This window comes from Perissodus microlepis, chromosome 14 (assembly GCF_051167445.1).
Source record: "Perissodus microlepis isolate ML-2025 ecotype Zambia chromosome 14, ASM5116744v1, whole genome shotgun sequence".
NCBI classification, from domain to species: Eukaryota; Metazoa; Chordata; class Actinopteri; order Cichliformes; family Cichlidae; genus Perissodus; species Perissodus microlepis.
The window spans coordinates 11,915,063-11,927,361 of record NC_140474.1 but is presented as its reverse complement, the minus strand read 5'-3'; the positions used below and the strand labels follow the sequence as shown (position 1 = coordinate 11,927,361).

Genomic DNA, 12,299 nt, shown 5'->3' with positions numbered 1-12,299 from the left:
TACCATCATTCTGGTTTAAGACAATTCTAGTTTATTTAAAGCAGTCTTACCTGACCTTACTGTTACCAAATTGACGACTGGTTTCGATCTTGTGAAAGGTTTTTATTTGTATGAGTAGTCTACTGTTATGCAGATAAATTAAGTGTTCTGTTTTCACCACTGTTGTCCCCACTGTAGACATTGAGGGGCCAAAATAAACATATTTGCTAGTAAGCCTGGCAAAGTCTACTTGACTGTCAATTTGGTAGCTGTCTTGCCAGATCTCTCCTGAGTTTGACATTTTTGGGCTCACTGTAACACAGCTTGGAACACATGGAATAAAATCTAATCCTTTTACATGTTTAATGAAGGAACACACCAAACTTGCTTATAAATGGCCTTTGTAACAGTTGTCCAATTACTTTTGGTCACCTGAAAACCCTAAGGTTTCTCATTAAAGAACTTTAATTGCTTAACTTGTCGTCTAATTGGGATGTGAACGCCCTTAAATTCAAGCTTAAAGTCATCTGTACTTCAAGCTCAGAACCTTTATGTAACTAGCTTGAATGTATTTTGGTAAACATGGAAAATAAAAACTGTCAATGTTCAAATACATATGCCCTAAACTGTATTTTTGCCTCTCCCAGATTAATTAGTGTGCCAAAGGAATGCTACTCAGCTTTCTATATAAGAACACTGGCAAGCACTGAGCATCACTGCTAACATGCTGCATGAGTTTGAGACAACAGCTCACCAAGGATAGACTATTCATTTGAGAAGGTCCCAAAGGTCTGCGCCAAAACACAATCAAATTAAGATGCCTCTGCAGGAGTAAAACAATGTTTCAGCAGCCTTGGCACATTAAAAAATAATTTTTTTTGGGATGATGGAGAGAACACTTTGGATTCTCTTCTGTGCGAGATTAGAAAAAAAAACATAATTATCAAAAGATTAATTTAGAGTTTAATTGTTTTTCCTTCCCTTGTCTCTGTTTGTGAATTTCATATCTCAGCTTACAGAAAGAGAGAAACACATAGTCTGTAACCATGGCCCAAGTTTATCAACAGCACAAAATCCATGTTACACGTTTCACAGCAATCAGTGGTACAAGAGAGAGAAATTTCTTCTCATGTTACCTAGATATAATTTTGGATATAGCCTTTATAAATATATCATATAAATATAACAAGCAATTATTTTCATCTTCACAGCTTTAGACAGTTAAGGCTACATTTTCAGATAAGCTATGTAATGTTACTGTCTACCAATGCTTGTCAATGCTTTTCATTTGACAAATGAGTCAGGATTGGCATTTTCCATTCGTGAGAAGGGAAGAGATAATGAAATAAGTGTATAAAGTCTGCTGCAAGGGTCTGGAAATGCGATTAAGGACTTCATGGTGTACAAGTAAAAGAAAGCGTAGGACCCCAGAGTGGTCCTGATGATGCTCAACTTCAGAGAAGTTCAGTGTAGTTGGCATTCTGAGAAATGAGATCTAAAATATTTAGAGAAGCCAGCGGCTGTTCAAAAACTATCATAAAGAAATTACCATCACCCTATACATTAGATTAAAAAGCCACTTTGAGCATAATTTATCGTCTGCTGCCTTCTCACCTGCAAAGGAGAGTCACATTTCACTGCTCCGATTATGCAGATCAGGTCCCGAGTATAAATACCCAGTCACATTTTATAAGGCAGAAGAAAAGATTACGCCAACTTGTCACAAAATAAATTTCAACTGTTTAGTGTCTTATTTCTTAGCGTGGAGCAGACACTGGTATTGGAAGGTAAATAAACAAAACCCTTTGGATACAATCGATTGGCCCTCCACTCACAAACATAGACATTTGCCTTCATGTCAGTGAGGAGGGGTCAGACACAGCCTGCTTAAGCAGGATCAATACAGAGGACAGATCCATTAGTGTGCCACAGTGCAAGAGTAAGGTTAAGTACCACCCTCTTTAGTCCATGTGAGGACTGCCTCATGTATCAATCATGTGCCAATCGAAACACAAACTAACGCGCAGCCTATAAAAATACTACCCACCTCACGTCTCGCACAAAGTGCACGGCTATTTCAGGTCATGTTGAACACTAGGGGATAATTGAAAACCTGGCACATAATGCAAAAAATATATATATTTAAAAAAAAATGTTGTAAACTTGTCAGCATACTCAAAGGAGCTTGCAAAGAAAAGCGTCTGGACTTCTTTAAGTTGCTTGAAGACGTTTCAGCTCTCATCCGAGAAGCTTCTTCAGTTCTAAGGTCAAATGGTGGGGAGTCCCAGATTTAAACCTAGTGGGAGTTTCCCCCCACAGAGGGACAAAAGGACCCCCTGATGATCCTCTAATCGCCTGAGCGAAGGTGTGAAACCCAGTTTCTTATTTGTAACCAATATCTGCCAATAACCAATATCTGCATTTATGAAGCAGTCTTTAAGTTTGTGAAAAAAATAAGTAAAGCTTTATGGCAATAAATATATACCAGATTTTACACTTGCTGTAAAGCCACTTTGTATGATTGCAAGAACACATGAGCAATTTCTACACTGCATTATCTATGAAACTCGAGCCTACTTACCAGCCTCTGAGCTTATATGCCTCAGGGATGTCTGGGTTGATCATAAGAGTACTGCTGAAGGATGCAGAGAGTGACCGGCCTCCAAAGTCTGAAAGCTTTGCCCCCTTAATGGCAACGACAGGTTGGCTAGATCCGTCAAACTTTTCTGCCTATGAAAAGAAAGAAATACAATATTTAATTTGCTTTCTCCTTCATTTTTGCAAACTGACAACATCAGATATACGTGTTTTTGGACAAAGAGATCTTTTATGGTTTTAAATAAATATGGGCAGAGGTTCATCAAAAGATTTAGAAAATCCCTGTCCACAAAGGACAAGGCAGAAAATCAATATTGGATGCCCATGATCTTCAGGCCGGCGGCACCACATTAAAAACAGGCATGAGACGGTCATGGAAATTACTCCATAGGCTCAGGAACACTTCCTCAAATCATTGTCTGTGAACAGTTTGCCATGCCATTTACAAATTCAGGTTAAAAGCTCTATCTCGCGAAGAAGAAGCCATTTGTGAACATTCAGAAACACTGCTGTCTTCTCTGGGCCAAAGCTCATTTAAAATGGACCGAGACAAACAGGGAAGCTGTTCTGTGGTCAGAAGAATCTAAATTGGAAATTCTTTTTGTAAAACATGCATGCTGTGTCACTGGACTAAAGGGGAGAAGAACCATCCAGCTTGTTATCAGCACTTAGATCAAAAACCTGCACCTCTGAATGTATAGGGGTGCACGGGTGCCTGTGGAATTGGCAGCTTGCACGTCTGGGAGGACGCCATCAATGCTGAAAGGTACATACAGGCTTTAGAGCAACATATGTGCTATATATGTTGTTGTTGTTTGGTTTTTTTTGCATATTTTAGCAAGACTAGGCTAAAACACATACTGCAGATATTACAACAGCATGGCTTCATAGCAGAAAAAGGTTGGTGTTGAGCTGGCCTGCCTGCAATACACATATTTCACCAACTGAAAACATTTGAAGCATCATAAAAAGAAAAGTACAACAAAGAAGACCCAGGGCTGTCGAGCAGCTAGAGTCCTATATTAGACAAACACGGGACAACGATTCTCTCCCAAAGGTCCAACAGCTGGTCTCAGTTCTGAGACTGTGGTGTTGTTAAAAAAAGAAAGGACACTACACAGTGGTAAACATGGCCCTGTGTCAAGATGTTGAGTTATACTGATGCTATCAAATTCAAAATGACTCCCCCCCCACCTAATCTATCAGTTTGAACATTTGATTATGAGACTTGCATATAATTTTATGTATGTTTTTAATGTACATTTTACACAGCACCCCCACTTTATATTTTTATCGTTTTGGTAATGTGGTTTCATTTTGGGTTCAATTAGTTTTACCATAACTTTAAATTGTTTTTGCCTTAAAACTAGAAACTAAGGATTACAAGAGGTCTGATTTCCCTCAGTAGTGGCAGCAGCAGGGTAAAAAAAAAAAAAAGTAAATAAATAAAAATCAAATGTCAAACATAATTTGCCTTCTAACAAGATAAAACTAAACACACTTGCTGTTCAGCTCATAAAACCAAAGAAAGAAGAGCAGCGCAACAGTAAAGCTTTCATATATTGGGGAAAATATCTCCAACACCTGATTTTTGGCAATTCTATTGTTCTTTATAAACTATACATCTTGTGCAGTTCTCTGAATCCCTCTGGAAAAAGTGTAACTGTCGAACAAATACAGGGAACACTGCTTCTTGTCTGGAGGAAAAGAATTGGTGGTGAACTCAGCGCAGTCCCTCTGAGCCACAGGTAAAAATCAACTGCAAGAGCACGCTTACTTTATCACACAGTGACAGGAAATGTAGTCAATAACTTCAAATCTATCGCCTTCTATCACGCAACACGCACACTGTTATATCAGTGCTCAGAGCTGTTCACCTGTGACCACCGAGTGCACTGAAGAACCTTTTTCATTCAACGCCTTTCTGACATAATTCTAACCAAAAACTAAGGATTAAAAGCTACACACAAGGATGATTTAGCGTAGGCATTTGCTTTACAAGTCACTGGGCTTTAGCTTTAGACCAGTATCTATCATTTACACCAACTACTTTTATCCCTCCTACTTAGAATAAAACCATCTGCTTAAATTTAGTTCAGGTAATAATTTATTTTTGGAAAGAAAATTGTTCTGAGAAGAAAGCTTTAACATGTTGATGCACTGAAAACCTGTTAATGACTTTCACCACTTATTTGAAAACTCTAGACACACGTTCCATTACACATTTTGTACTTTTTGTCAAGTCCATACTCACTTCCTCTCCCCACAGTGTGACAGTCACCACCTTCCCAGACATATCCATCAGACTGAGTGTTCTCTTAGACACTTCACGGTTGGACTTGGTTGTCAGGCGGGATATGTCGTCCACACTCTTGCACACTCCAATTACATCTGTAAAAGGATATACACAGCAGAGAGCATTTGTTTTTCTATTCCGCATCCTTGTGATTCACAGCCTACAGCAGAGTTACAAGTATCTAGCACAAAACACATAACATAAAAACAACAACACACAAACAAATAAATACTGTGTCTGATTTGTTTTTTTCCATACACAATTACATCCACACACAGAGGTCATTCCATGTCCCACAGCTTACGGCACAAATTGGCACTTGGCGATTCATTCATGATGTCAGAGGCCAGCATGCCAGGAACTTGCATCCATAATATTGGAGAGGACTCAGTAAAGGGCTTTAACTGACTAACGCAATCAAGCACAGTAAACTGGAAGAAATGATCTATAATGGTACAGCACTGGCATCTCCATCAGCAGTCATTTTTAAACTCCAACTCTGAGCCACCAAGGATTTTAAACACATTTAACCACTACAAAACTTCTTAATGCTACCTAGCAGGCAGAAGAGAAGTTACTCAAAAAGCAATTTCCATTGAAAGAATTACAAGCCAGCTTCTTATTACCGCCTCACTTTACCTATGACAGCAGGTTCTCATTTTCTTACCATAGGGCCCAAAGTCAATCTGCACTACAGGCCATTACTGTCATCAGGTTTATTAATACCACTTTTATCTGTCTGCTCGTATAGTGTAATTACCTCAACCTCCCAGCATATCCAGTTCAACTTTCCAATTCAGACTTTATTCTCACCTTATGATCACTTATTATTGGGCGCTCGGGAACGCCTCTGTTGGAGCTGGGCTCGGAACACCGGCTGGTTGATTTGTGCTTTTTGTAACACACAGTAGTTAAGAGAAATGTAATGCGTTTAGGCCTCACATAGTCACCTGCAGTTTGGTGAACAGTTTGCTCACCGATTGAAAATTACATTATCGCTCCCCTGTGCACCGCGTTATGCAGTTCTGCTCTATTGTTCCGGTTACATAAGACAACATCAGAATTAATGTCTCATGAAATAGATTGGGGAAACATGGTTACCATTTAAAAATATCATCCTCCTAAAGTACTGCGGTATAAGAGGGCGTAAAATGTCAGTCGCAACGATTTAGATATGCCCATTCTGAATAATCAAGCTTCTACCAAATGATTTCCCAATATCAAAAATCAAATGATTTAAAAATAATGTAAAAAAATGATTGCATGTGCACCATCAACACCTTAGCTTTGTTCTTAGAAACATGCTCTTTCAGGTGTAGCAAGCTGTATGTAATATTTTGTATTTTAAGATGAAAAATGTCAGCATAATGTAGGATTTCTTTTCAGAATTAATTTTAGCCAGTTGAGACTTTCCAAAATCTTTTCATGAAAAAAAATCCTGATGTACCTTTACGATTTTTTGCTGCACTGATTATTGTGCTTCTCTTAATTACCGACTGCTTGATTGCGCAGCCAATTCCTAGGTGAGGTTGTGTCTCTCTCTGTCACAAACCATTTGTCTGATGAAAGTCTTGCACCAATACAAATTAATTCATTGCATGTTAGATTATGTCTCCAACTTCTGAGGTACTCAGACACACATGACACACCTCTCTCATGTGATAGATGTCCAGTTTTTTTTCCTCTCTGTACTTTTTGGGGGACATGTTGGAAGGATTAAGAGGCTTTAATGAAATGAATGGATATTGTCTGACGAGAAGAATTGGTGAACAGATCGGCCTTTGCCATATATTTATGAGGACTACAGGCTAAATTTTTATGTTTATACAGCCCGTCTTCTTAACAGTATTGCACTTTGAGAGTTTCAACCTGCCAGCTTCACTCACTGGACTTTGCAAATACCCACAAACACACTCACAAATCAAAACAAACTATCACAAGTCTAATTTTCAGCAGGAAAACCAGACTTGAGTTTTTTGCTGATAAAATTTCAGGAATATGCAAAGGCACTTTTGATTTATTTTTCACACAAACTGCCATTTATTTGCAGTTAAAGGCTGCAGGCTGTTTATCAGTTCACCTCTCAAAATAAACTGTGCGAACAAGAGAAGGAACTGACACAGTTATGTGGGACCTTAAACACACATGCTGGGTTCAGAAATTCCTGTCTAGATTGTTACTTCTTCTCCTTACCAACAATAGCATCTTTGTCTCTGTTCTCCAGGTCGCCGATAGAGACAAAGTCACATTGCACCATGGGAACATCACAGCTGTCCTCACAGGGGATAATGGTGGACTCGCCATTGAGTGTCATCTCATAGTCATTCTTTACTGATGTGTACTGCTTGTTGGCGAGCTTAAGGGAGCCCTTGGAGATGTAGTAGACCTGGCCGACACAGATGGATGAACCACATGTTAATCAGAGATCTGGGTAGCATTTCACCTGACTGAATGGAGCAAACAAGATAGGACTTCAGGCAGTCAGTGGGAGGGGGGGGAGGGGGGGTGATCAACAAAGGCTGGCAGATGATCATAAGCAGCTTATTGTATGGGTACAGTGCAGCCAAATGACTCATTCATAGTCTCTGTGGTTTTAACTCACAAAGTACTGGCAGCTGTTGATAGCACAATCTACAGCCAAATCAGCCTTTGACGGCGCAGTAAAAGGCGGTTTTGGCATAATAATTAGGACATATTGAATCATTATCTGAAGGAACATCTCACCTTGCCAGCCTCAATAAGACTGTAGAACTTGTCCACTTCTTGGTTGAAACCAGTCACTCGTATCTCTCCCTGTGGAAAAATATAAATATTTAATTTAAAACAAAAAACATACTTCCAAATGGTTTCTAAAACAGGAGATGTTTGGTGGGGTTTTTTTTGTTTTTTAAACAAAAATTAACCGTCAGAGTACAAATACACTTACACTCTCATCAACAATCTCCATGGAGAATAGCTTGCCATCCCCCCGAGAGTTGCTCCACGTACGAATGGAGCTCTTGTTGGTCACACGAGCGCGGATCGTCCACCTATTACAAAAAAGACAAATCTGAGCTTATCATTTCCGCATTATTCATTTTTCGGGCACCTTATGAGCCCAGATGTCAGCTCCACACACATGTAGGGATTCATGCACTTGGTATTGTGACCTTTTAAACATCTGCCCCTAGAAGACCTCTGCGTAAATATCACTGAGCAACAACATCATTAAACCCGTTTAATTTACTTGCTTCTTTTGCAACAGGTTTTTCACAGACATTCTGATTACCATTTAGAAAGAAAATAACAGATGTACTTTAATTAGCCTAATATTAAGTTAATTGTGCCAGCAGCATGAGCTCTGCACTGGCATTCCTCTGTAAGATTTGGTCGATGGTTAGTAGTGCCTGTGTTGGTTGTTGGAAAGGCTTGTGCAGTCTAACATGCATACATTCATATTGGGTTGTAGTCTCCTTGATCCATTTTAAGACTGAAACTGACCTTCCAAAAAGTTTTCCAAACACACGTGTTCCATGCAACACTGTCGTTTCACTGTAGAGCCTGACCAAGTCTTGGCTATTTGACATTTGCGTGTCACATAATTGTGAACCTTAGAGTCATAATTACTTCCATCAGTCATGGCACCACAGCTGAAGCGATCAGTGAGAAGGGCCCCAGGATATGTCCAGAGTTTCCACCAATCACCATCGACACCCACGGCAAGTCCCCCTTCGTACCGAGCCCCACAAAGCCACCCCTCAGATCCCATCCTTATTCCAAAGTTATGGATCTGGAATTCCATTGTCAGTATAGTGGTACAGTGGTTAGCACTGCTGCCCCAGGGCAGCGAGGGTCCTGGGTATAAATTCAGGGAAACTGCATGTTCTTCTGTTCAAGTGGATTCTTTCCGGTTACACAGTCCAAAGACAGTGTGATAAACACGGGTTTGGTTATTTTAAATTGGCCACCAATAGCTATGATAATTAAGGACTGAATTAAGGATTGAAATGTAATTGAAGTTTATACCTTCTACTTTATTTAGGGTTTAGCAAAAATACTGCAATAATGTTTAGGAATTATCGGGTTCAAAATTACTGGATTAATGACTCAAAAGCAGTTTTAGTGCCAGCTGTTCCCTGGTTTTCTGCTATTTCATGACAAACAGCATCTCCCAAGTATTAATTTTGCATTTCCTAACTGCACTGACAAACAGCTGGCTTATTGATGGCCTCCTTTCCTCATATGAATACTTCTTTGGTTGACATTCAGTTTTTTGCCATATGTACACGCCTTTTTGCTGACCCAGAAATATCAAATATATAGCATTTAAAGATTAACGTGACTGGCAAACATACTTACTTGGACTGGTAGGGGTTGAGGCTTGCAATGGGCACAACTTTGGAGCTTCCCCCTGGAGTATTTGGCATAACAGATGGAGCTTTCTTCCCAAAGTCTCTGTTTAAACCTCTGTTCACTGCTGAGGGAATGATGAGAAAAATAAATGATCAATGAAGAGCAGTGATGAAGAGTCATGAGAGAGGCACATTATTCAGAGACAAATTACAAAAAGAAACCATCCAGTTTCTTTGGATTGCAATTGCTTGATCACTGTAATTACCTCGTATCATGAGAAAGAAGTCCATCCCCCCCAAAACCCCACAAAAACAACCCATTGACTTAAAAGTACATTTCCCATCACTGACTCTTGAAACTAGCAAGCAGGAACAACTCAAACAGGAAACAAAAATCCTGTCAAGCCAAGTTGTTGGCGATGTGTGATCCAGCATTTTGGTGAGAAGGATGATTCACATTTCACAGAATCAGGGCAGAGTGTGAAATGCTATAACAAACTGGAGCTGCTCTTCCCCCGGAGAGCGGTGCTGCCTGACTTTGAGATTTTCCGTTTGAACAAGCGCTGCACATTTGATTTGTGTGCGTCTCACGCGGAGGATTAGAGTTCAAAGTGTCCACTTAAGTCCTCCCACGTTGCCAACCACTGCACTTCTGGTAATTAAGCCCCCAGATCAAGCAGCACACACAGAGAAATGAACAATGACTGTGCTGATGAGGAGGGTGGTTGCCACAACCTCAATTCCCACACGGCAGATTAGAGGGATGAATACCTGCTATGACACACTGGAAGACAGCAAAACCCTTATGATAGCTGGACTGCACACCTCACCTGGTCCAACTTGTCCGCTATGCTGTGATATACTGCTCATCTCTGACATGATCAAGTGACAGTGTTTCAAAAGCAAATTCAATACTTCATTCTCTTTCACACTCTCCTGCGAGTCTGCGTGTTTGTTCAGTAGCGTTTTCAGTCAAAGGAAGATAAACATGGTGATTGACACACGCAGGCACAATCAGCCCTCCATCTAGACAAGCTCAAGTAGCTGTTGAATTTCATGATGCTACACAGTAACATGAAACAAGACAGCTGGAAGATGTGTGTCAATAATAGGACATTTGAGGCAGCCAAAAAGAAAAATATTTTACAATGGGGTTGTCAAAATTACTTAAGTCCTATAAATCTGTGGGTCACCCAGAATACCACAGAGCAACAGAAAAATGCTACCACCTGGTGGTCCTTTATGTACTACATGCTCAGTGTGTTTTTCTGTTCCCATATACAACCTCCAGAGCTGAAAATTGAAGTAAACATGGCAAAAGTTGAAGTTCCTCCAGGTGCCACATGAGGCTGGTCACAAAACTGAGTCAAGTTTAAATGCCCAATTTTGCAGCATTAAAAAAGAAAAGAAAAAAATCCTATGCAGCACTCTACCTCCTGAGCTACACCCTACCCCTCGTACAAAAAAAGATTTTGATCACCAAGGAAAGTTTCCCCATTTACAACAACTCTGAATGGGATTTTTTTTTTTTTTTTACATAACTCAACCACCTATACCTACACCTATACTTCCGGTTGCGCCGTAAGATGGCTGCACCGACGAGACGAAACTGAACCTGGATAGTTGTATTAGGGGTAACACCACACTTTTTGGCAGGTGTACCAACACAGGCAGCTGCAGTTGACTGGAATCTACTAGGCCTCATCCACTACTCTGAATCATTAAATTGAACCTTTTCACGTTATGTGCACTGCCTGAGTCATTTGGAGCATTTTTAATGGATTATTGGATTAATGTTATAGCTTTGTGCTTCAGTTTAGGTGAGTGAAATTCCAGCGGGTTTTTTTGTCCCTCCCTTGGCACTAATGAGCCAGTGTGTGTGTCTGTGAGTTGCACTCAGTTTATGAATGCCGCGTGCTCACTAAACTAGTATTAGCTGATACATTAAAAAACTCACCTTTACATCCACATAAAGGTAACTTCTGACAGTGTTAAACCTTCAAAATGTGGAATCCAAAGCCAATGGGTGATGTCACAATGACCCCCCCCCACACACACACACACACACACACAAATCTTAAGATTTCATTAATTTGAATTCATTTTCAAGATTAAAATAAACCTTTCACTCACCTTCATTTCTGTTCTGTGGCTGCAGCGGGGGTCGGTTTTCAGGGACAGGAGCTGACTGTGGGCCTTTACTTTGCCCTGTAAGAAAGACCTGACATTAGTGTTACCCTGCAGTAACAGTATGACCCATTATGTGTGACTAATGCATCTCTAAATTAGTCCCACTTCATAAGCGTATTCACTGAGCACTGCTGTAATATCAATGAAGTATATTTCAAAGACTTACCCTCAGTGTAAGGAGTAGGGTCTCCTATTCTACCGGCAACATCTTTTGCAGGCTTAATGACATCAATTTCCAAAATGATTACTACTCGTCTGTAATGAGACATGTCCATTAACAACAGAAAACAGCCCTCTGCTCCGTATTTATTCATATTTAAGTGTTTTTAAGGCCTGCTTTCTTCCATTAAGTCGAGAACGTTAAAAAAAAAAAAATGTGCAGAAAATGTGTATACCGTCCATCCTTCAGTATATTGGTCACGTGTCTCTTCAGATTACAGATGCAGTTTGGGGCCAGTATGTTTTCCTCAGCCATATGGTTCAGCTGGGTGGAGAGCATGAATGCTGCAGACGGTTTAAGAGAGGAAAGTCAGACAAGAGTGACCCAGGTTCCCCCTACTTAAGAGCCTCTTGAGAGCAATAGCTTCGTCTTTAACCCCATGCAAGTAGTCAATTTAGTAGAACAGCTTTTTAAAAAGCCAGTTAAAATGGAATTTCATGTAAGAGATTTGTCAGAGAAAACTCGTGACTCTCAATAATTTAGAACAGATGGTTAAAATGGGTACATGAACGTGTTTAAAACTTCAATGCAAAATACATCAGTGAATAAACTTAATAAAAACCTCACATGACAGAGTGTGCCTTCCATCACTCATCATCACCCGAAAGCGAGAAGGACCATTTCCTCCATCAAGCTTGCGAATATTCTGAAAAACAATATATGAATAAAACTGTTCAATAAATTA

General features: G+C 39.9%; 1 protein-coding gene across 3 annotated transcripts in view; it reads right to left on the bottom strand.

Annotated features, from left to right (window-relative positions):
• rpa1 (replication protein A1) overlaps positions 1-12,299 on the bottom strand; it is a 33,099-nt gene that overhangs the window by 19,239 nt on the left and 1,561 nt on the right. The window contains exons 3-12 of one of the 3 annotated variants that reach the window (XM_084951072.1): positions 12,182-12,260; positions 11,790-11,898; positions 11,561-11,649; positions 11,338-11,412; positions 9,212-9,326; positions 7,800-7,902; positions 7,598-7,666; positions 7,067-7,259; positions 4,832-4,968; positions 2,561-2,709 (exon numbers count right to left, since the gene is read on the bottom strand). In XM_084951072.1, coding sequence (XP_084807198.1) covers positions 2,561-2,709; positions 4,832-4,968; positions 7,067-7,259; positions 7,598-7,666; positions 7,800-7,902; positions 9,212-9,326; positions 11,338-11,412; positions 11,561-11,649; positions 11,790-11,898; positions 12,182-12,260 — 1,118 coding nt within the window. Of the gene's footprint in view, positions 1-2,560; positions 2,710-4,831; positions 4,969-7,066; positions 7,260-7,597; positions 7,667-7,799; positions 7,903-9,211; positions 9,330-9,470; positions 9,748-11,337; positions 11,413-11,560; positions 11,650-11,789; positions 11,899-12,181; positions 12,261-12,299 lie in introns of those variants that run through there. The other 2 variants (XM_084951071.1, XM_084951073.1) reach the window with 2 other exon arrangements.